The 24,700-nt window shown below is 49.6% G+C and overlaps 1 protein-coding gene and 1 long non-coding RNA gene across 2 annotated transcripts in view; one reads left to right on the top strand and one right to left on the bottom strand.

Moving 5' to 3' along the window:
- Positions 1-7,479, bottom strand: part of LOC141420846 (uncharacterized) — a 38,830-nt gene extending 31,351 nt beyond the window's left edge. The window contains exon 1 of the long non-coding RNA XR_012445513.1: positions 7,401-7,479. This is a non-coding gene — a long non-coding RNA (uncharacterized lncRNA). The remainder of the gene's footprint in view (positions 1-7,400) is intronic.
- Positions 6,913-21,511, top strand: Cilp (cartilage intermediate layer protein). The gene is made up of 9 exons (XM_074066223.1): positions 6,913-7,189; positions 8,650-8,815; positions 10,926-11,018; positions 11,709-11,978; positions 13,449-13,628; positions 14,024-14,338; positions 15,061-15,169; positions 15,843-16,000; positions 18,293-21,511. Exons 2-9 carry the CDS (start codon positions 8,755-8,757, stop codon positions 20,659-20,661), a joined length of 3,555 nt encoding a protein of 1,184 aa, XP_073922324.1. The 5' UTR covers positions 6,913-7,189; positions 8,650-8,754; the 3' UTR covers positions 20,662-21,511.
- The last annotated feature ends 3,189 nt before the right edge of the window (positions 21,512-24,700 follow it).

Here is a 24,700-nt window from a genome sequence, read left to right as displayed (position 1 = left end):
GTCGAGGTGTAGACCCTAAGTTCAAGCCCTAGTACTGCAAAAAATAAAATAAAAAATGAGGGGTGGGATTTAAATTCCTTCTCCCCTCTCTGTGTCTTCTCTGCCACTGCCCAAAAGCTTGTCCTCAAAGCTCTTGTTCTCCTGGGAGAAAAAAAAAAAATGTCTCTATTCAGCCACCTGAAATACTGCTTTCTTTCTGGAACAATAAGAATGGACCCATAAGAATGGTCTCTGCAGAGGGATGTGTATGTCTCTATCCCTGTGTCCCATCCTATTTGTCTAGGCTTAGTCACCAAGGGCCAGCTCACCCTTTCAAACCTCCTTTTCCCCCTTCGATGCACCAGAGTCCTGGTGGTGACCTGGGGAAATGTCCTGGTCACTGTGTGTGTGAAAGATTCTGCTTGGAAAGAGGGAGCCTCCTCAAACTCAGCTTTCCACAGCTCTCGTCAATAAACAAACAGTCACGTGTTCGGATAACACACAGCCAGCAAGGGCATGGAGCTGCCATCCACCTTCCTCATCCCTGACCAAGGCCGTCCCCGTCACTGCTGCAGGCTCTACTGTGCTGCCAGCATCCTGGTCAGAGCTGGAGCCATAACACACCCAGAGCCATCTGGGGCCCTCGGGGAGTCATGAAACGAGGCCTTGGTCATGGGAAGCAGAGTTTGGAAGGTACACAGGCAAGTTTACTGAATGACCAGGGCAAACACATCGTGGTGAGGGAATGGTCTAGGAGTGGGAACCCTCTCAAGAGTGTGCACTCCTGATGCTACACAGATTTGTCAGTGGAGTGTTTGCGAGAAATACAGGGGTCCCGTGGGGACACTCTGACATCCTCATATGGAGTGTGAACTCACTGCTTTGTGTGGTCAACACCACAATGCCACTGGGTGTGAGGAGACGGTAGCAGGAGGTGTGGCAAGCTTTTTGAGCGTGGTGGCGATGAAGGGCGAGTTCTACAAGGTAGTGGTGAGCACATGGCCTCTGGGTGTGTGAACACAGCCTCCCACTGTGGTGAATGTACCACAGGGACACCAAGGTGACCCTGTCTTAAGCTCAGGAGCATTCCATGCTGGCCACAGTAAGCATGTAATGAAGAAGGTGGTTTTGAGGTACATGCTGGGCCCATGGCCCATTCTCCAGGAATCCTCTCCTGCCAACAACCTCCCCTGAGTAAGCACCTGAGCAAGGCCAGGGTGTGACCTGCAGGCTGAAGCATGTGCAGCACCAGTGTGACATGCATGGCGCTGAAGGTTTCTTTCTTTTTCTCCCATTTTCTAAGCTAGAGTTGTTAGGGTTTTACTCACTCCCCTGGAAGGTGTTGATATGGTATAAGGTGTGAGTCTGCAACAAAACAAATAGTGGGAAAACTAAGGTTGACAGCTTAAAGTGGGCTCTTGTGGCTGTCTTTTCAGTGGGCACATGTCAGTTTTTACTTCCCAGCATTCATTCTTCTGTGACAGCATCACGACTTTTCAAAATGGTCCCAGTGGGGCTGATATCTCCCCCAGGTTCCACAAAGTTGCTGCTCAGAGCTTTCTCTCCCATGGCTATGGGGGCTGGGTCAGGAATGGGCCAATGAGACCCTTCACAGAGCTTTTATTTATTTGTTTCTTTATTTTTGGTGGGATTGAGGTTTGAACTCAGGGCTTTGTGCTTTGAAAAGCAGGTGTTCTACCTCTTGAGCACATTTCCAGTCCATTTTGCTGAGGTTATTTTAGAGATGGGATCTCACATACTATTTGCTGGGGCTTGACCCTCTTGATTTCAGCCTCCCAAGTAGCTAGGATTACAGGTGTGAGCCACGGTGCCCAGTGTCTCAGGGCTTCTTATGGAACAACTGGGGAAGGGATACTCTTTCCACTGGGGATTTGAGGTGTGCCAGAAGGAATACTGGATACTACATGGACTCAGCCTCTGTTCCAGTTACTGTCATTATGTAACGAGCCACCTTAGTCCTAGTGGCTTAGATGACAACCATTTTATTATAGCCCATAGATTCTGTAGGTCAGGATTCAAGGGGGCATGACTAGGCAATTCTGCTTTTGAGGTGCTGACCGAGGCCAGTCAGTGCCACTCAGCTGATATGTGGGCTGATCTGGAGGACCTAAGACAACTCTACTTACACATCGGGTGCCTTGGAGGTGATGGTTGGAAGGCTGGGCTCAGCTGGGACTACTGACCACAGCACTTGCCCCAGGCCTCTCCAGTATAGTAATTAAACTGACTTCTCACACAGCATCTGGCTTTCTCTAGAGTGAACAATGCCACAGGTCCAGGTGGAAGCTGTATGACAGGTTTTGATCTGGCCTTAGATGTCGACTTCAACCTACTGGACACAAGCAAGTCATGAGGCCAGCTCAGAGTCAAGGTGAGGGAAATTTGATTCTAGCTCCCATTCTTTTTTTTTTCAGTGGTACTGGGGTTTGAACTCTTCACATTTGCTAGGCAGGTACTCTACAGCGTGAGATATGATTTCAGCCCTTTTTCCTCTGGCTATTTCGGTTATAGGGTCTCACTTTTTGCCCAGACCTGGACTGAGATATTCCTATTTTATGCTTCCTTCCACAGGTGGAATGACAGATGCATATTACCAGGCCCAATTTTTCTCTGTTGAGATGGGGTCTCATGAACTTTGTGTCCAGGGTGGTCTCAAACTGCAATTCTCAGCCTCCCAAGTAGCTAGGATTACAGTGTGAGGCACCAGCACCAGGCTCAATTCTGTGTCTTGATGGTGTACTAGTGCAGTCACATAGTACAGAACTCAAGGAACAGGGACACCACTGCAGCCATCTTTGGAAAATAAAGACTGCCACAGCTTCCTTGAGAATAAAGTCACCACAGAGGAAGCAGTTGAGATAGGAGCCGAAAACAGTTCTGATGGCATTGTCTATGTACCTGGATCCAACTTCTCCTAGACGTCAGTCATGAGAACCCCATGATCCTTTTTCTGCTTAAACCAATCTGAGTTGTACTTTTTATCACTTGCAATGGAAAGAGCTTTTGTCCTAAGTGTATGTCATCTATTGCACCCCAAAACTCTGTGGCTTGAAACAATGACTTATTGTTTCCCCTAATTTCATGGGTCAACTGGGCCATTCCTCTGCTGGTCTCACCTGGGCTCACTCATGAGGCTGCTGGGGGGGATCATCAAGATGGCTATTGGGGGCACAGGTTTTTATCTGTGTGATCTCTCCATTTCAGTAAGAGACTGACTTCCTCCTATGGTAGTCAGTGTTCCCAAGAGGCTGTAAGGTGGAAGCTGCAAGGCCTCTTGAGACCCACATCCCAGAACTTGTACAGCATCACTTCAGTCATATTCCTTTATTCTAAGAGAGTCACAAAACCATCAAGTCAAAGAAATGAGTAAAAAGTCTCTATTTCACCTGGTGCCAGTAACTTACATCTGTAATCCTAGCTACTTGGGAGGCTGAGATTAGGAGGATCTCAGTTTGAGGCCAGCCCTGGCAAATAGTTCATGTGACCCCATCTTCAAAATAGCCAGAGTAAAATAGACTGGAGGTGTGGCTCAAGTAGTAGAGCACCTGCTTTGCAAGCACAAAGCACTGAGTTCAAACTCCAGTCCCATCAAAACAAAACGAGACTCCACTTCATAGTGGGATCATTGCCAAGACTTTGTAGCCATATTTAGTTTGCCACAGTGTGATAGAGAGCTGGATCATTTTAGACAGGCACAGTGTCTTTGGAATTAGTGTATGTAGGAAACAGGTGTTTGTACAAGCAGGTGGGCCAGACTCTTCTAGGTATGTTCTCACTAAGGAGCAGACAGTTGCTGTGTGATTTCCATAGTGGTTTCTCTGAGCTGAGAGAGGAGCCTCTATGGTCTACATTAGATCCCTGGCTCCTACGGACATCTTTGAGCTGAAGATATACTATACCTGAGTGACTTAACCTTTCTGAGCCTCAGTTCTTGCTCTGTAAAATGGGCATAATCATTCCTGCCTCTCAGATTGGCTGTGAGACTGGAGATGAGATCCCATGAATGTGCTTTGTAAATTACAGAGTGTCATCCATCTTCATGCAGCTGGACATTAGTATCTGAGATCCGGGGAAGGAATAATCTAGATGGGCAGGAGGGAGGTGACTGAGACAGGGCTGTGAAAAATGGGGACGTTTACACTGGTGGGAGGGAGGTCTGTATTTTAAGATGGGAAGTTGGGGGATTAAGTTATAAAGGTACAGAGGTGAAACAGGGACAGACTATATCCAGGGTAGGATGAAGAGCAACTTGGTCAGAGTGTGAATCCTCCACTACCCTGCACTCTGGGTCTCTGGCTCCCAGGCTGAGTGAGGGTCACAGTCCTTGAGGTCTCAGAGCTGAGCCCAAGGCTTCCAGTCTCCAAGGATCAGCTGCCTAGCCCCACTCAGGCCTGCAAAGCTTCCTCAGGCCACAGGGGACAACAATGGGAGGAAGGGATCAGAGAGTGTATTAGAGACAGAACACCCTCCTCTGGATCCTTCAGACTGGGATCAGAACCCCAACCTCTCACCCCACTCCCCGCCAACACACACAAGTTCGTTCCCAAGCTGCTTTCCTGAAGCATAAGTTTGATAGGTGGCCTGGCTAAACTGGGCCCCAAGCCCTTCCATCCTCTGGACAGGAATGGGAAGATGAGTTTCTAGTGTGTTCCAGGCAGAGGTTTGGAGCTGCTGCAGGGTAGCTGGGCCTACAGAAGCCCAAAGGCAACTTGTGGCCAAAGCCGACCCATCTTGGCCAGGCCCTGAACAGCCCAGACCTACGACCACCTCCCCAGCCCTCACTGGCCTGAGGTACTGGCAGAGGAGAGCAGCAGCCTCTTCCTCAAAGGAGTTCTGGGAGGACAGGGTTGGAGATGGCTCAGATTCCCTCAGTCTATCCCCATGTAGCTCACGGCTTATTCCCACTTAGGAACAGTAAAAGACTGAAAGGAGTATGGGAGGGGGAGGATATGAGCCAGGGGGACACAAAAGTCATGGCTAGAATTAAAACCCAGGGATTCTAACTCACCGTCCCTCAGTCCTGTGCCAACCATGATGACACATGGCTAGGTAAGTGGGGGTGCCCCAGTTTGAGTACTGAGGCAAGCAAGGAGACCCAGGCAGGAATGAGAAGAAAGGAAGGCTCATATAATCCAGGGTTCCATAGAGTAAAAGCCTTGGAGAGAAGCTGGTTACCTTGATCTTCACCCTGACTCTCTGGCTTATCTCTCTACCTCTCTATACCTTCCTCTCCTATGTATCTTGCTTTTTTTTTAATTTTTAAAATTATCAATTCAGCCTCAGTGGTCTTTCTGCTTCTCTGGCTGACCCCTGACCACATGTCTTGGAGTCACGATTCCTTCTTCTCTTTGTTCTGATTGTTCTCTGAATATTATCAGACCTTACAATCCCAGAGTGGCAGGGCCTATGAACTCACTTGGTCCCAACTTCTGTTGCACAAATTGGGGACACTGAGGCCCAGGGTTACTTGGTTTGTTGCTAGTTCAAGGTGACGCATCAGAATTAGTAACAGAGCCAGAACTAGACTTCGGACTCTCAAGTTCCTGTTTTTCTCTTGTCCTTTATGCTGGCAATTGTGGCTCAGCCTCTATCTGTCTTATTCCTCAAACCTCGCATGAACTTCGGTCAGTTCAGTCATCTGCTGTCAAAGCCATGGCTGAAACTGCTTTGTAGCTTCACGCTGACAAATTGGACCAGAGTAGAACCAGCTACAGGGCCTATTGGCCAAGAGCTGATGGCTGGAAGGGAGACCAAGCTCCAGGAGAGAAAGAAAACTAGATCTGTGCCCCATGTCTGGTTGTGGGTATTGCTGTTCAACCTCCTTTCTCCACCCTAGCAGCTCTGTCTAGGGCAACCCTCGCTGTCTGGCATGAAGCTTGCACTGTGGGATCATTTCTATGTGAAGCTCTTTCCTAAGTGCAGACATGTCTCTCTTCTTCCCCAGTGCCCAGCCTAAAATAGGAGTTCAGTAAAAGTATGTGGAAAGAGTGACCCTGTGTGGACAGCTACAAGCCCAGGCCTCTACCTCCAGATTCTGGCATGCTGCTAGAAGCCCAGGCCAAGTTGGATGACTCTGACATGAGGCAAGACTCAGGAGGTTCCTGCTATGGTCTCTGGTATATTCTCTCCTCATCTTCTGCCTTCAAGTGGGACGCTATCCTTGTGACCAGTAATTCTCAAAATGTGTTCAAGAACCAGCAGCTTCAGTATAAGTTGGGAGTTCAATAGAAATGCAGTCTCGGCCTAGGAAGTGGGGGGTCTCGGGGGTAGGCTATCCAGAAATCTGGGTTTTAACTGCCCTCTAGGTGATTCTAATGCCATGCCAGAGTCACTGCCTGAGACAACAGACAACCTCATGCTGGGGCCAGAGAGTGGACAGAGGAAGGCCCCAAAACACAGGTAGCTGCTCAGGCCACCTGTGGGTAAGGCTGGCAGTCCACATACCTGAAGTCAGGCATGTACTCCACGCACACATATATGGTGGAGCTCTCAGAAGTCCATGTGTTGGGGCTCTGTGGTCCCTATGGGTATAGGAAGGTACCCAAATGGAAGTGGGGAGGGGCTGACACCCTTTGCCTCACAATTCTTTTGTCCCTCGTTCCTTCTGAGGCTCCCTGAGCGCTACCTCAGAGGCCAGAGAACCGAGTAGTCAACCCCCCTGAGGTCAGACACACCAGCTGTGAGGCCAAGGTGGCTAAGAGAGTTTGGAGTATGTGCTAAGGCCAGCAAAGTCCTTTGCTTCCTTGGGTGGGTGGGGAGGCAGGGCTGGGGGAATGTGGGGGATCAGCAAGTAAAATTTAGGCAAGAACACACCACCCTTGAGCTATGGAATGCTGCCCAGATGTAGAATTCTCCTCGGCCCTTTCCCAGGGCTGCTCCCAATACCCAGTCCACCTCCCTACCCCCGTCTCTCTGTCCTGGCCTCTGGAGCCCCAAGCAGCTGCCCACCTGGGTCACCACCAGGCTCTGTGGCATCCCCCCTAAGGATCTGGATGTGAAATGAGGCCTCCGTGAGCTGCAAGGACACGGGGAGGGGAGGGAGGCTCATGCTCAGATCTGGTTTCGCTGCTGCTTCCCGTGGCTGGCTGCCACCGGTTGAGCCACCAGCTGTGCTATATAAGGCCCAGGGCTGGACGGCTGCAGAGATGAAGACTTGGACCCCCAGCTGAGGAGTCCTGCTCAGGAAACGGTGAGCTCCATTCCCAGTGCCTCATCCCTGCAGCCCACTGCCTGGCTCAGCTGCTCCTGCCCTCCCCTGAGCACCCCAGTTCTCTTTGTTGCTGACTGGCCCCTCGTCTGCCACAGAAAAGACTCCACTTTCTGCTCTGAAGTTTCTCTGCCCCACCCAGGGTTAGGACTCCCCTCACCCCCGCAAATGGCCCCATTTTGGGTCTCTATACCTTGCGCTGTCCTACTTCTTTCCTGAGGCCAGCAAATATGCGTTGTCCAAGAGCTCAGAGGAGTGTGGGTTGGGGCGCTAAGCGCAGGAAACAGTGGGATGTGGAGAAACCTCCATGGGCTGCCAGATGGGAAATGGTTTTTCCACAAGGTGCCTCAGGTCACCCGGGCCTCTCAGACAGCCCTGGAGCAGCAGTGAGGGGAGGGCTGTGCAGGCCGCGGATTGCTCTGCTCCCTGCTCAGGACTGGGGAGCTTGGGGGTGAGACCTGTGCTAGCTGGATCTGCGGGATTACCTCGTCCGAGAAACAGGTGTGTGGGAAGTAGTGATTTTAGGGCTGGAGGGTCTGCAGTGTGGGGTTTTTCTTCTTCCCTTGGGATACCCAAGACTTTTTGAACCTTTTTTTCCAGAGAGAAGGGATCTTCCCTTTCCTACCACGCCCTGGACTTTGGAGATTGAAGGGAACCATTTTTGAATCAAGAACTGGTCAGATTCTGGGTTGGCCAGAGCTCTGGAAGAGGAGAAAAATGTCCAGCTCAGTGGGAGCCTAGGCCACCCACGCCTCATGGTTCCTTATTGCCTTCCTCTCTCTACTCCTGCAGCCCCTACCCCATACTCCCAGAGATTGAGGGGTCCTAGCCTCTCACAGTGCACTCTGTCTGCTTCCCCTCAGCTGGCTCCTGGCTGTGGAACTCCCAGCCAGGCCCCAAACAGGCCAGAATGTGTTCCAGCTGCAGCCCGTGCACATCTGGGAATGTGTCTTGGAGGTGGTGCTGCTGAGGCATCTGCTCCCCCAGCCTGCCTGCCCTAGGAGGGGCCACCATAGCCATGACCAGGGCTGAACTGCCTTCATGTGGAGCCCCCTGTAAAAGAGTATAGCCTCGCCAAGGGGAAACAGACCTAAATCCCCCAAGTCCAGGTCTTGAATGTGATTGATAAGTCACTCAGAGGCTGCTGGGAGTGAGCCCGGCCTTATTGCCAATGAGCCTCTTCTCCTCTCCCTTGTGCCCCATTTTGGTGTGGAACCCTGGAGCTTGGGCCAGGGCTGGAACCTGGATCTGCCATATTTGAACTCAGATTCTGAGCCTCTGTGTCTCCCAAGTTGTCCAGTTTTGCTGCTTAGGCTGATGTCACTCCCACGAGACTTCGTTCTGTCCACCCTTCTATCCTTGACAGGTCAAGAAATATTTCTGCTTGAGCCATGAGAAGTGACTTAGAAATGTGGGATCTGACAAACTTTGCTTCTTTGCAGGTTACTGGATCTAAGAAACTTCCAGGGAATGTTCTAGAGACAAGCTGACTCTGTGACACACCTTTACCCGTCTCCTGCCACATTCCCACAGGGCACAGGAGAAAGATGATGGGGACCAAAGCCTGGGCGTTCTCCTTCCTGGTTCTGGAAGTCACCTCTGTGTTGGGTACAGGCTAAGTACCTGCCAGCTTCCATAACCCCGCTTGTCACAGAGGTCATGTCTAGTCTGGGGCCCAGCTACACATCGCCTTAAAACATAGACAGGGCCGTAAATCTGGAGGCTGTTTGATACACCTCATCAGTTGTATCCTGCCTGTTCCTACAAATCTGGGATAGTTCCCCAAAAGAACAGAACTTTTTTTTTTTTTCCTGTACTGGGGTTTGAACTCAGGGCCTACACCTTGAGCCACTCCACCAGCTTCCTTTTTTGTGGTAGGTTTTTCGAGATAGAGTCTTGTGAACTATTTCCCCAGGCTGGCTTCAAACTGCAATCTCCCTGATCTCTACCTCCTGAGTAGCATGGATTACAGGTGTGATCCATCAGCGCCTGGCAAGAATGAACCTTTTAAATGAGGAGAGGAAGAAACAGTCATTCAGAGTGAGGAAAAAAAAAGATAGTAAGGTTGTTGCCCCTGATAACTGAATTTAGCTCTGTCAGCCAAAGTAAAAGGGAGTCACAGGGGATCACCAAGTTTTCAGAGGCAGGCTTGGGGTTTGGTCTGTTTTTGGTTTTATGAAAATTCTTCTGGCTTAAACTGGCTTAAAGCTCAGTTTCATTTAGACCCTGAAGCCTAATTTCACAGACATGCCAGAACCCCTCTGACCCCATTTCCCCTCTCCCCACCCCTCCCCAGGACACTAATCTCTGGAAAGAATGGGTAGAGAGAATTTGCCTGGTGGAACTGCTAACTTCCTGAGGCGTTGCAGCTCCCACCACTAAACTGCACTCCCTCCCATCTTCTCTTCCTCTCTGGATTTCTAGCCACACTAGCAGATAATGCAAAAACAAAACAAAACAAAACAAAAACCAAACCGCACAACCCTCTTTAAGAGCTGTGTGCCCTGCAGGCTTTGTGACCACAGCTGTGGGAACAAAGGCTGTCTCCGCCCAGCGCCAGCCATGTGTGCGGGCCTCTTACCTCCCTTTCCACCTCCGCAGCTGCTTTTTGTGAAGATGGTTAACATCCAGTCATCTGAGGGAAATCAGATTAGGTTGATTAAAAGAGCTCCTAGCACCCCAATTAAGCAGCACCGAGAATTCTGATTTGGCTCCTTGCCTGGGAGTTAATTATCTTCCAAGGCTTTCACAGCCTTCTGCTCTCCTTTCTCCTCCCTCCTGCAGAGCCCTCCTCAGCCTCATGAGGAGTAGAGCTGGAGCTGCCTGGGGCTTGAGGAACCTGAGGTCAGAAAACTGAGGACCAGAGCCTGGCACTGGTGGCTCAAGCCTGGAATCCTAGCTACTCAGGAGGCAGAAAACTGAGGACCACTGACCCAGTTAGGCCATTTGAGCCCTGTGTGCAAGGGCAGATCTCAAAGCCAAACTGCCAAGGAAAGGGGAAGGGACACCTATGGTGCCAGGCACTGACCTAAGGAGGTTGCTAACACTTATTCAACATACGCTCTGTGCTAGGCGTGCTTCTGAGTGGCTTTATGAATGAGCCTTTGCAATTCCCACGATCCTCTGAGGCAGGAGTTGTTACTTTTCTCACTTTATAGAGAGGACATGGGGCCAGGTGGATTAAGTAGCTTGCCAGTTAGGAAGAGGTAGAGCCCAGGCTTTCAGCCTTCATATACTTCAGAGGTGTTTATGTCTCATCTCATGAATCCTCATGCCCCAATCTCCCTTGGGGGCGGGGATTAATATATCCATTTTACAGATGTGGAAAATGAGCTTCACTTTTTCCAAGAAGGATAGACCAGACACCAAAGTGGGAGCACCGGCCTACTGCTCAGCAGCACCTGATGATCTATTTCTAGAACAAGTGACAACTCACTTTCACAAACGCACTACCTGCCAGGTCCCTTTCCATTCATTGTCACCCTGAAGAATGTGCCAGACCTTATAATGTAGTTCTCACTAATGCATCCCTATCATGGGGAAAACAGGTGTAGAGGGATAAAGCCTTTTGAGGTTGCACAGCAGTAAGTGGCAGAGTCAGGGTTTGAACCCAGGTCCAGGGCTCAGCTTCTAGGCACTATACCGTACTGCTTCCTGCATCTTGTGAGACCCCTGGTTAGTCCCGCTTTCTCACTCAACTTCTTCTCCTGGCCCTCAGGGAGGCATACGATGCTCACCCAATCGGTGAGAAGAGTCCAGCCTGGGAAGAGGATACCTGGCACCTTTGCCAAGCCTGCTGACCCCCTGGAGAGTGAGTTGTGGCTGCAGAAGGGAGGGTCAGGAGGAGGTAGTCCTCACAGAGCTTGCTAACGGAATTTCTGAAGCCAGGGTGTGATGTCAGGGTTTTGTGGAAACTCACTTTTTACAAGGCATCTGGCCTCTGTGCAGAGAGGTATGGTATAGCTATATCTCTCTATATTATAGATATATCTATATAATATAGATGTAGAAGTAGCTCAGAATTAGGAAGCTGCCTATTTCAGGAATGCTATAGAGCTTGCTGGGACCAGAGTACAGGCTGCTGGGGAGAGATGGGCAGCTGAGGATGGAGAGATAGCAGGAACCAGCTCACCGGCACCCCAAATGCCTCGCAAAAGATTTTTACACTGGAGAGTGGTGTAGTCCAAGCCATATGAAAAAAGCTTACCCAGCTGCAGTGTTGGTGGGGATGGGGAAAGAGGGAGCCTGGAGGTAGAGACATGAGGCAGGAAGTTACTGACATGGTTCAGTCAGGCTGATGAGCGTTTGAGTGGAGGGCTCAGCGTTGCAGGGCCCAGAGGGATTGGAGGGACCTGGTGAAATAAATGTGACAGGGCCCCAAGACCACTGGGGGTGGGTGAGCAAAATCAGGAAAGATTCCTCAGGGCTGAGCAGGACAGCAGAACTGGAGCTCACCTGCCACTCCAGGGACCACTTCTTCTCAACTGACTCTGTCCATCAGGTCCTGGTGAGTGGACAGCATGGTTCAACATTGACCACCCAGGCGGGCAGGGCGACTATGAGCGGCTGGATGCCATTCGCTTCTACTACGGGGATCGTGTGTGTGCTCGTCCCCTTCGTCTAGAGGCCCGGACCACTGACTGGATGCCCGCAGGCAGCACTGGCCAGGTGGTCCATGGCAGTCCCCATGAGGGCTTCTGGTGCCTCAACAGGGAGCAGCAGCCTGGCCAGAACTGCTCCAATTACACCGTGCGCTTCCTCTGCCCACCAGGTGAGTGTGAACAACCCTGCCCTGGCCTCCCGCCAGCCCTGGCACACGGTGAGGCCTGGACCTGAACAACACACACATGTACATGGCTGGACTCTCTAGTGATAGTGAAGCTGAAGTTCTCTAACCTCAGGTTTCTCACATGTAGAATGGGGTAACAGTAAATCTTCACAGGTTTGGGTTTTTTCTTTTCTTTTTTTCATTTTTTGAAACAGGGTCTCACTGTGCAGCCCAGGCTGGCCTCAACCTTGTGATCCTGCTGCCTGGGCCTCTTGAGTGCTGGGATTATAGGCATGAACCACCATGCCCAGCTTCACAGGGGTTTTGATGAGGGTTAGATGAGATAGAGTATAGAGGGCTGAAACCCAGGTTCACTAAGTGTTAGTTTCTGTTACTGTTCCTATGGGCCAGATATGTGCTAGCTGTCCACATTATCCAACCTTTGCAACTAATCTTTGAGGCATTGCTATCTTGACAGGTGCATGAGGTTGGGAAAAGATAGGTAACTTGTCACGATTATTCAGTTAACAAGGGCAGCATGAGGATTTGAACCATGTCTGTGTTTGTAGTGTCCATGGTCTTTATATCCTGCCCTGCCCCTGCACTGGGCAATACAGTGGTTTGTTTTTTTTGGGGGGGGGGTATTGGGATTTTGAACTCAGGACCATGTGCTTTCTAGGCACCTTTTACTATGTAAAACACACCTCTATCCCTTTTTGGCTTTAATTATTTTTTGGGTAGTGTTTTGCATTTTTTGCCTGGGACTGACTTCAGTCCTTTTACCTATACTCTGCACACCTGGGACCACAGGCACACACCACCATGCCCAGCTTTTGGTTAAGATGGGGTCTTGCTAACTCGTTGCCTGGACTGGCCTTGAATAGTGATCCTCCCCATCTTGGCCCTCTGAGTAGCTGGAATTATAGGTATGCACCACTGTACCCAACTGAATAGTACAAATGTTAGGAAGGCCAGCTACCAGTGGTTATGTACCATGGGAACTCAGGGCTGGTCTCCTGGGCAAGGTGTGAGCCCAATTCTTGCACACAGGCTTCAGAGCAGAGGTGAGAAGAGGTGCAAAAGTCCCCCTTCTGGGTGGGTGTCCAAGTCACTGCAGACCACAGGCCCTGACTTCCCAGAGAGCCTGTCCACATGGAGAATGTGTCTGTTTCCATACTAGTGGTAGCTTGAGCAGTCTCCACACATCCTTGGACAGCATATCACACCCCAGCACTCTCAGAGCTGCCCCTGGCCCATATGCTGCCTTTGTGCAAATTAGAGACACCCCTTCCTTAGGACTATTGACTTCCCTATATTGGAAACTTCAATGCAGGAAATATAAACACTAGTAATATCTATGATGTAAATGAGGTCCTGTCTGTCCTCACCAGAGAAGAAACAGGCTAAGGGTCACATTTCCTGGCTGAGTCCCCTTGGGAAGGAAGTTGGATCTCATCTGGTCTCATTTTGCAGGGTCTCTGCGCAGAGACACAGAGCACATCTGGAGTCCCTGGTCCCCCTGGAGCAAGTGTTCAGCTGCTTGTGGTCACACTGGGGTCCAGACCCGCACACGCACCTGCTTGGCAGAGACTGTGTCACTGTGCAGTGAGGCTACTGAGGAGGGCCAGCTCTGTGTGAGCCAGCCCTGCACAGGTATCTCACTCCTTCCCAGCACTGGGCAGGGGGTGGTGGGCGAGGCTGAAACTGCATAGAAGGGTGGGTTAGAGGGTCAGTCTAAGACAGATTCCATCATCCACTCATCAAGCCCTAACTGAACATCTGTCATGTGCTCTAATGGGAGATATACAGGATAAGGTAAGAACACTGAGCAAGGCCAGGGATCATAGCTTAGAGGAATCCAGGAAAGCTCCTGGAGGAGGTGTCCTGAGCTATGTCTGATGGAAGAGTAGGAGTTCGTCATGTAGGTTGACAAGGAAGGGTAACAGAGGCCTAAGGAGGAGAGGAAACACGTGTGAATCTATAGGCTGGGAGGTGAATGGAGGGTCAGATTCCATGAAACCCTGCTAATATGGCTCTTGGTTCCACAGCCTGTGACCTGACCTGCCCCATGGGCCAGGTAAATGCTGACTGTGACACATGTATGTGCCAGGACTTCATGCTTCATGGGGCCATCTCCCTCCCTGGGGGTGCCCCTGCTTCAGGGGCCATCGTCTACCTGATGACCAAGACACCTAAGATGCTGACCCAGACAGACAGCAATGGGAGGTTCCACGTCCCTGGCTTGTGCCCTGATGGCAAAACCACCTTGAAGATCATGAAGACCAAGTTTGCCCCCATCATGCTCACAATGCCCAAAACTAGCCTGAAGACAGCCACCATCAATGCAGAATTTGTGAGGGCAGGTGACTATGCTCTCTGGCAGATCAGTGAGGAGACGTTACAGTACTAAGAGCTGGCTTCCCAGCTGACTCAAAGTGAAATCCCCAATCTTTACTATGCCCACAGGCCCTATACCATCTGGCCCTCTCTTATTTCTCTGCTCTTATTTCTCCTATCCTCCCCCAGCATGGGATCACTCTACTCCAGCCACAGTGGCTTTCTATCTGTTCCTCAGATACAGATGCAGTCCTGCCTCAGGGTCTTGGCCCTTGCTGTATTTTGTGTAGAGTGTTCCCCCAGTTATTTATTGGTAGGTCCTGTTCCTTAATATATGAGGTCTTCTCTGGTTACCTTGACTAAAACAGTCAATTATGATACAGTTGGAGGCTTGGAGGCCATAGAGAGAGGGGATTGGGAGCTCAGAAGTGGTGCAGGATGACCAAAAACTCTGCTGGGGACAGCAGCACGTGAAAATTGCTCTATTTGAACATGCAGTGCTGTCCAGGTTGTAGGGCTTAGGAATCGTAGCTGGCACAAGGTCCTCTGGTCTTCTACTGCCCCACCTAGAGGTGCTTGAGAAGCCACCGTAGCCAGTTCTCTTAGGTATGGGACCATTAGAGACAGGCTGGGGGGTGGAGGGAAGCGATTCAGTTTGACACCATCACAGACCCTGAGGGACCAAGGCTCTGTAGAACTTGTCACAAAGAAAAAAAACCAAAACACTCTTTCTCATCTTCTGTCCTAGACATGCCATACATCATAATGAACCCCGAGACAAAAGCCCGGAGAGCTGGTCAGACTGTGTCCCTGTGCTGCAAGGCCACAGGGAAGCCCAGTCCAGACAAGTATTTCTGGTGTGTATCCTGCCAGCAGCCCTGCACAATTCTCCTTTTGGACACCAGCTTTCGAAAATTGGGTCCCAATTTAAGAGCAATAACCAACAGATTAATGTTATAAGTAAGGCGCTTGTGCAGAACCAGATGTTAGCATTTACAAGTGGAAACCACCAAATTAAGGTTGACAACCAGCAAGCTCTCTTGTACCTCAAAACTGGGGTCCCCCAGAGCATTACTGGTCTTGGGATCCTGACTTGCATGTGCTCAGTGCACAGAACAAGGTTCCTCAGTCCTGCTTTTCCACCAAGGCCAACAAGGTAGAATCCCCAGTGGCTGTGAGTCCTTTACCCTTCACAGACATCTTAAAGTCACTGTCTTGTTTGACAGTCCCAACTATTCTTTGTGGATAGCTAGCGATCTTTTTTATAGACCAGGAAAATAAAGCTCAGAGATGTGAGATGGTTTGTTCCCAGTTAAGTGCTGGGGCTGGGACTTACAACCAATTTCCTTGACTCCCCAGGGTAATAAGTGGTCTTGGGTGAGACAAGTCGAAGGTGATGTTGGCACCTGCAGGAACCCATTCCCCAAACAACCCCCTAGCTGCTTGCTCTTGGCATTGTCTCCAGGGATACCTGCCTCCCCCCCTCCCCCCACCACAGTCTACTCAGGTTCTGCCTCTTCATCCCCTCAGGTACCACAATGACACATTGCTGGATCCCTCCCTTTATAAGCACGAGAGCAAGCTGGTGCTGAGGAACCTGAAGCAAGACCAGGCTGGGGACTACTTTTGCAAGGCACAGAGTGACGCTGGGGCTGCAAAGTCCCAGGTTGCGCAGCTGACTGTCATAGGTAAGTATGTCTAGCTCCTGGGGTCCTGAATCTGTAACAGGGCTGGCTGAGCACCCCTGTGAGCACCATTGGCAGTAAAAGATTGGGTTTTTCTGTGCATAGTGCCATGCCCTCTGGGACACCAAGATAGCAAGAACTAAGGGACTGTGGACTTTTTTTTTTCTTTTTGGTAGTACTAGGGTTTGAACTCAGGTCTTGTACCTGCTAGGCAGGTGTTCTACCACTTGAGCCATACCCCCAGTCCTTTTGCTTTAGTTATTTTTCCTACTGGGTCTTATGTTTTTGCTACGGCCAGCCTCAGACTTTGATCTTCCTACCTATGCCTTCTACATAGTTGGGATTACAACATGTACCGCCATGTTCAGCTTTTTGTTGAAATAGGATCTCACTAACTTTTTGCTGGATTTGGCCTTGAATCATGGTCCTCCCGATTTCTAGCTCCCAAGTAGCTTTGATTACAGGCGTGCATCACCACACCCAGCTCAGGACTATGGATTCTAATAGATAGAGACAGATACCTTCCAGGAGGCTGCCTGGGGAGTTGTTTTTCAGCTGAGACTTCAATAACGGTTTTTGGCCTTGACTGCTTAGTGCCACCACCAGTTGAGAGCCTTCAAAAACTACTAATGCCCCTGACTTACTCCCAGAGTCTGATTTAATGGGTCTGGGATGTGACTTGGGCATGCAGTCAAGGTTGGGAGCCTCTGATCAGAGAGTGGGCAGGGATTGTGTGTGGATGTGCCCAGATCAGGGGCTGGCACGGGCAAAGATACAGGAGTGGGGAATTGAGGGTGACCTGGTAATAGCTGGCTGGTAGAAGAGAACAAGGGGGGGGGGGAAGATTTGCGGCCAAAGACCTATGAGAAACCTGGCCTTATAAACTGAGGGAGAAAGAGGATATCATAATAGTTTGCCAAAACAAAACAAAAGGCAGAGGAAGAGAGAATATATTGGAAGAATTGTGGAATATTTCACACACTCCAAGAAAGTTGAGCAATGGGTCTCAGAACAGACAAGACAAAAACTGTGGGTCTCAGCAGGGGAGATGTGGAGTCCCCAGCAGTGCTTCCCAGTCCATTATACCAATGCCCCCTGTTTTTTGTTTTTTTTTTTTCCAATGCTCCCTGTTTGGCACAGTGATTTTTAGTACTGCTTTTACTGTTCTGAAGTATAATTTATAGATAATAACTACATTTAATTTCCAAAAATATATGCACATGGTCTTAACTATAACATAAAACAGAAATAAAAAAATGTAAATTCAAAATAGTATTCTTTCAATATCTAAATATTTTGGCACAGTGACACAGATAAACCAAGTGATTGGACATTTACTCTTAAATTCAGAGTCACCATGAGCATGACAGCTACAAATGCTGATGGTTATAGAGATATTTCTTGGTGGTTCAGACTCTGTGAGTAATGTCATAAGGACATGATTTTTCCAAGGTGGGGAACAATTCTTGGTATTGTTCCAAGCTGACAAAGTGCAATCTTAGGTAGGTTGCTTTATATGGTACTTGCATTTCTAAAAAATTCAGTATAGAATGAGGTCATGGTAAAAAAAAAAGTTCCCATCACTTTTTTTTTTTTTTTTGGCGGGACTGAGGTTTGAACTCAGGGCTTCATGTTTGCAAAGCAGGTGCTCTACCACTTGTACCACACCTCCAGTCCACTTTGCTCTGGTTATTTTGGAGATGGCCTCATGAACTATTTGCCTAGGCTTGCCTAGAACCTTGATCCTTGAACCACAGATGCCCACCTCACTTTGATCACTTTAAACAGGGTTTCTACCTACATGAATGTATTCACGGGATATGTGAACGTCATGCAGGATGCAGAAGGATGATTTCTACAGAATAGTGTGCCTGTACTGTAGGACATAGAGCATTGATGGCTCCTGCCACATATGCCAGGAGCACACCAAATTTTGGTGATAATCCAAAACACCTCCCACATTTTCAAGATCCTTCTATTAAGAACCAGTGCTCTAGCTACCTCAACTACCAATTCTGTTTCCCCAGGTATTAAATGGGCTCAGTAAGAGCTGCCTCACCTTCGTCAGAGAGTCCTGTGAGAATCAAGGTCACAGATATACTAGTCCTTTGGTAGATATGTGACATTCAGGGCTGGGGGTGTAGCTCAGTGGTGGAGCACTTGCCTAGCATGTACAAGATCCTGGATTCCATGCCCAGCACCACAAAATATAAAAAAATAAAAGAGAGGTGATATTGAAGTACCTCGCGTAGGGTGTGAACTGATATGTTAACATCAACACTGTTTCCTCCTCAGCACCCTATGAGACTCCTTGCAACCCAACTCCTGAGAGTTACCTTATCCGACTGCCCCACGATTGCTTTCAGAATGCCACCAATTCCTTCTACTATGATGTGGGCCGCTGCCCTGTCAAGACCTGTGCAGGACAGCAGGATAATGGGGTCAGGTGCCGGGATGCTGTGGAGAACTGTTGTGGCATCTCCAAGACAGAAGAGAGGGAGATCCAGTGCAGTGGGTACACGCTGCCCACCAAGGTGGCCACGGAGTGCAGCTGCCAGCGGTGTGCAGAGACACGGAGCATCGTGCGTGGCCGCGTCAGTGCCGCTGATGATGGGGAACCCATGCGCTTTGGCCACGTGTACATGGGGAACAGCCGCGTGAGCATGACTGGCTACAAAGGCACTTTCAGCCTCCATGTCCCCCAGGACACTGAGAGGCTGGTGCTCACATTCGTGGACAGGCTGCAGAAGTTTGTGAACACCACCAAAGTGTTGCCATTCAACAGGAAGGGGAGTGCAGTGTTCCACGAGATCAAGATGCTACGACGCAAAGAGCCCATCACCCTGGAAGCCATGGAGACCAACATTATCCCCCTGGGAGAGGTGGTCGGCGAAGACCCTGTGGCTGAACTGGAGATCCCATCTAACAGTTTCTACAGGCAGAATGGGGAGCCCTACACAGGAAAGGTGAAGGCCAGCGTGACTTTCCTGGACCCCCGGAATATTTCCACGGCCACTGCTGCCCAGAGCGATCTGAACTTCATCAATGATGAAGGAGATACCCTCCCCCTTCGGACATATGGCATGTTCTCTGTGGACTTCACAGATGACGCCAGCTCAGAACCACTTAATGCTGGCAAGGTGAAGGTCCACCTTGATTCGACCCAGGTCAAGATGCCAGAGCATATACCCACGATGAAACTCTGGTCACTCAACCCAGACACAGGGCTGTGGGAGGAGGAAGGGGATTTCAAATTTGAAAGTCAAAAGAGGAACAAAAGGGAAGAGAGAACCTTCCTGGTGGGCAACATGGAGATCCGTGAGAGAAGGCTCTTTAACCTGGATGTCCCTGAAAGCAGAAGGTGCTTTGTCAAGGTGAGGGCCTACCGGAGTGAGAGGTTCTTGCCCAGTGAACAAATCCAGGGGGTTGTGGTCTCTGTGATCAACCTGGAGCCCAGAACTGGCTTTGCATCCAACCCTAGGGCCTGGGGCCGCTTTGACAGTGTCATCACAGGCCCCAATGGGGCTTGTCTGCCTGCCTTCTGTGATGACCAGTCCCCTGATGCCTATTCTGCCTACTTCTTGGCAAGCCTGGCTGGGGAGGAACTGGAGGCAGTGGAGTCTTCCCCTAAATTCAACCCAAATGCGATTGGTGTCCCTCAGCCCTACCTCAACAAGCTCAAGTACCGTAGGACAGACCACGAGGACCCACGGGTTAAAAAGATGGCATTCCAGATCACCATGGCCAAGCCAAGGCCCAACTCAGCTGAGGAGAGCAATGGGCCCATCTACTCCTTTGAGAACCTCCGGGCTTGTGAAGAGGCACCACCCAGTGCGGCCCACTTCCGGTTCTACCAGATTGAGGGGGATAGGTATGACTATAACACAGTTCCCTTCAACGAAGATGACCCCATGAGCTGGACTGAAGACTACCTGGCATGGTGGCCCAAGCCAATGGAGTTCAGGGCCTGCTACATCAAAGTGAAGATCGTGGGTCCATTGGAGGTGAATGTCCGATCCCGCAACATGGGGGGCACCCACCGACAGACAGTGGGGAAGCTGTATGGAATCCGGGATGTGAAGAGTACTCGGGACAGGGACCAGCCCAATGTCTCATCTGCCTGTCTGGAGTTCAAGTGCAGTGGGATGCTCTATGACCAGGACCGCGTGGACCGCACACTGGTGAAGGTCATCCCCCAAGGCAGCTGCCGCCGAGCCAGCGTGAACCCCATGCTACATGAGTACCTGGTCAACCACCTACCACTAGCAGTCAACAACGACACCAGTGAGTACACCATGTTAGCACCCCTGGACCCACTGGGTCACAACTATGGCATTTATACTGTCACTGACCAGGACCCTCGCATAGCCAAGGAGATTGCACTTGGCCGGTGCTTTGATGGCACGTCCGACGGGTCCTCCAGAATCATGAAGAGCAACGTGGGAGTAGCCCTCACCTTTAACTGTGTAGAGAGGCAGGTGGGCCGCCAGAGCGCCTTCCAATACCTCCAAAGCACCACAGTCCGGTCCCCAGCTGCAGGCACTGTTCAAGGAAGAGTGCCCTCCAGAAGGCAGCAACGGGCAAGGAGGGGTGGCCAGCGTGGGCGTGGAGGAGTGGCCTCCCTGAGATTTCCTGGAGTTGCTCAACAGCCTCTGAGCAACTAAGTCTCCAAGATCTTCACACTCCTCTCCCCTGACCTCATGTGACAGCCATTGTGAGACTGATGCACGACCTTGTTAATTTAAACACATCTGTTTTGGTGCAATGTTCTTGTTTGTTTCTTCATGCCTTACTTACTATCTCTGTCCCATGATACCGATTGGCCCAATGCCCTCAAGATGTCAAAATAAAGCCCCGTTGTGGTTTTTGTTTTTTAAAGAAACACAAGAAATTGGCCACTGATTAAACTCTGCTCCTTTGTCCATTTTGTGCCAGTAATGCAACTATTTCCTCGTCTTTTTGCATGGTGTTGCCAGCTCTGCGATCATGATAGTCTGATGCTGAAGATCCAATAACCAATATAAAGCCTATTTCCTGGCCCTGCACTGCAAGATGTAAGCAAGGCCTTGTCACAGTTCATACCTATGAATAGTGGTGAAATAAAGAAATAAACTATAGTATTTTTACTTGAAATGTAAATAACTGATTTCTTTGCTGAATTTGGAACTCCAGTGCACATTCAAAGTTAAGGTAGTTAATATGGGGCAATCATAGTTTCTTTACCAACAAGACTGGAAAGAACATGTCCTGGTGTAACGACTACATTATGTAGCTAACTATGTGTGCTTCCCTTTATACTTGCTTCTGCTCTTGCTAGAAGCACAGTGCAGTCCAAGGAAGATGTCAATAAATGCTATTCTGTAATTTGACTCTAAGTCAGAGAGACTCTAAGGCCATCAATCCTTTTTTTTGGCCGGGGGGAGTACTGGGGTTTGAACTCAGGGACTCACGCTTGCTAGGCAGCTGTTCTACCACTTGAGCCACGCCACCAGCCCAACCACCATCCTATTTTTTAACCATTAAAGTGAGCAGCTGCTTAGAGCACAGAGTCTCTGGAAAGCAGTCACAAGATGGTATGAGGCTCAGCGTCCCTAACTTACAGGACTGGGCAATGAGACACATACTGCTGTAGTCAAGTTTGTTCTCATGGGTCATCTTTTCCATTAGCAGAGAAAAGCAGAGATTCCTGGAGTTGTGAGCATGTTCTGGGCTCCTGAGCAAGAACAAAAATATGTCCCAATTTTTGTCTTGTCTTTCTTTCTAACATGGTGGAGATTATACAATAGCTGGCCTAGGGTCTGGCAATCTGGCCAAATGGTCTTTTGGCTCCCCGCAAGCCTCTTCCAGCTGGGGCTGACTGACCTCACTCCAAATCATGGGCTTTCTCCCCCCACCTCTTCCTTTAAAGACACTAAATTTTCCAGACACCAGATCTGTGCTATGGGTAACAGCCCCTGGCCCCCTGGAGTAAAACAAATGATCCAGATGGACAGAATTTTGTTTTTGGAAATGGTATTTGGTTTAAAATAGTAAATCAGAGGCCAGTGGGTGGTGCCAGAGCAATTTTGGAGCATCATCTGTCAGAGGGCGGGGAGTAGTGTAGGGCAAGGTGCACTCTACTGCCCCTCTTCCAATTGTTCTAGAGCTGTCAGGAAAGAGGGGCCTAGAGGAGGAGAGGACACTACTTATAGCCAGTCCCCTAGCCACAGCTAGCCTGCGCTGGATTTGTCCTCTTAGATTGGCATCTGCCCAGTTCTTAGGACTTCAGTTTATAAGTAATTGGACATTTTCTGGCCGAGCACCCCATCCCCATGGCCACTGAGAAAGTGACCCTTGCAGGGCCTAGGCCTAGTGGCCTTTGATAGCAACTTGACCCACTTCCAGACTTTACTTGTGTCCCACTGCTACCCAGTGGGGGAGCACTGCCAGCTTGGGGAGGAGGGCTGGACAGCCACTGCTGAGTCCGTGGTCAGCTCTGTGTGGAACAGACTCTAGCTGCTTCAGGAGACAGAGGCCATGCTGCTTCAACCTGACCACCAGGCCCTGCCAGCTCACACAGGAGAGGTGCTGGGGAAGGTGGGCTGATGGCTCCCACCCCATGCCCTTCCCTTGCTGCCTCAGTTGAGAGCCTTTAATAAGTGGGTGCTAGCATGAACTAGCTAGTACCTGGCTCTCAAGCACCAAGAACCTATTGAATGCTTGCTAGACCACGTGTGGAAGGTAGACAGGCGTTTATGAACTAGTGTAAAATATACTATAGGTGGGGGATCCCAGACTCAGAGAGAGTGGTGGTTGGAGGGGTTTTTAGAATCCTGAGGTCAGAATGTGGCTTGCTGAAGGTTTGTAGCCATCAGAAACAAGGGGCACAGTAGAAACAGTTTGTGCAAAACTATGGGGTAGAGGTGGTGCGGCAGCTGGTGGGGGCTGACAGGCAGAAAGTTCTCTTTCAGACAAGGAGACTGTTGAGTTGAGCTCATGACACTTTAATTCTTAAGTGACTTGCTTCCCAAACCAGATGTGCTCCTTGCCAGCTGTGTAACTTTCTCCTGGATCTCAATGTCCTCATTGGTAAATGAAAGGGCTGGTTTAGATTAGGATCTAAACCATCTCTAAAGTCCTTTCCATGGTTCTCAGTGAGGCAAAGAGCACACCTCCTGCTGTGGTTCTCAGAAACCACAGCAGATTCATGGGTCTTTCCCATTTGTGAAAACTGCATACTTGCTGGTCTAAACGTTTATCTTAGAAAAGCCCTGGGGTTTCAGTTCTGGCCTGCTGTACACTAGCTGATCACCCAGTTACTGAGTATGAATTGTACGAGGATGGATGCTGGATGGCAGAGAGGAAAGGCACAGGCAGGAAGCCATGTAAATCAGTCCTCTTCTGTTTACAAACAGGGGTTTTCCAAACAGAGCGCCCTCTAGCATATGGAGAACTCTAGCAGCTGGGGTGATAGAGAAAAATGTCCAGACAAGAACAGAATGTGGAAGGACAGAGGGAGCAGCGAAGGGATGGGTGGGATTTTGGGAAAAGAGATGGGCTAGAGCCAAGGAATGCAGTGAGCTGCGCACTGGAAGTCTTTTGATTCTAAGTACCTGAGTGCCAGCAAACCCCAGGAAAGACTGGCATCAGAACTGCAAAGCCATCAGAATCCAGGCCATCACTCTCTCTGGTCTTCCCTTATCCTCTCTCACGCTAGGTAGTTTTGCTCTCTCAATTTCTTCCTTTCTTTTGTTTGTTTTTTCGGTACTGGGGTTTGAACTCAGGGCCTACACCTCAAGCCACTCCACCAGCCCTTTTAGTGAAGGGTTTTTTTGAGATAGGGTCTCATGAATTATTTGCCCAGGCTGGCTTCAAACCATGATCCTCCTGATCTCTGCCTCCTGAGTAGCTAGGATTACAGGCGAGAGCCACCGGGGCTGGTCTTCTCTCTCAATTTCTAACTTAGTCTTGCTCTACATGCTGCATTTCTCAGACTGTCTCTCTGACTTAATTTCTCTTTTTGTCTCTCTGGTCAGCCTCTCTCTTCCTCTCACTGTGTAGTCTCTCCTTTCTGTAGGAACCCTTGGTTCCTCTTTGAACATTTCTCTGTTCTGGGCTCAGAGAAAAAAAATGGACATCCTATTTGCATCTTCCCCAAGATCTGTCTTGAAGACTGAGTCTGATCGGCCCAGTTTGAGTTCAATCAACTTGTAGTCCAATCAACCATGGCCAGGGCAATTCTTTTATCTTGTCAGATTCCTTGGGTTGAGAGGGAGTGTCTGGTTGGCCCGGCTATAGTTCGCTTCTGGTCCAATCAACTGTGGCCATGATGGGGAGTGGGCATAAAGGACTGCCAATTATACAGTGATGGCTCCTGGGGAGGTGAGGGTAATTTTTAGAGAAAGGGAGCTGAGGATACATATCAAAAGATAAATACTTCAGGGTCTGGTAGAGTGGCTCAAGCCGTAAGGACACCTGCTTAGTGAATGTAAGGCTCTGAGGTCAAACCCCATTACCATCAGGAAAAAAAAAAAGATAAATACTTCAGGAAGACACTGAGCAGACCACTGGAGGGTTATGAGAGTTTAGTTTTTCATTTCCAGACACAGGGAGATTTTAAATATACCAAACGAGATCTGTATGATACTGTTCTTTGAAATCTGGTTTCATAACCTTGTACTTGGTAGTTCTAACACTTCGTCAACTTCTGTAATTTGCATATGT

The sequence above is a fragment of the Castor canadensis genome, chromosome 2 (genome assembly GCF_047511655.1).
Source record: "Castor canadensis chromosome 2, mCasCan1.hap1v2, whole genome shotgun sequence".
Taxonomy (NCBI): Eukaryota; Metazoa; Chordata; class Mammalia; order Rodentia; family Castoridae; genus Castor; species Castor canadensis.
This window is presented reverse-complemented; position numbering and strand designations above follow the sequence as displayed.

What these genes read in the sequence shown, in the direction of transcription:
- Cilp (XM_074066223.1), top strand. Translation starts at nt 8,755, where the DNA reads ATGATGGGGACCAAAGCCTGGGCGTTCTCCTTCCTGGTTCTGGAAGTC. An exon ending in GGAAGTCACCTCTGTGTTGG is followed by an intron (nt 8,816 to 10,925) that starts GTACAGGCTAAG and finishes CCTGGCCCTCAG; the next exon opens with GGAGGCATACGATGCTCACC. An exon ending in TGTGAGCCAGCCCTGCACAG is followed by an intron (nt 13,629 to 14,023) that starts GTATCTCACTCC and finishes TTGGTTCCACAG; the next exon opens with CCTGTGACCTGACCTGCCCC.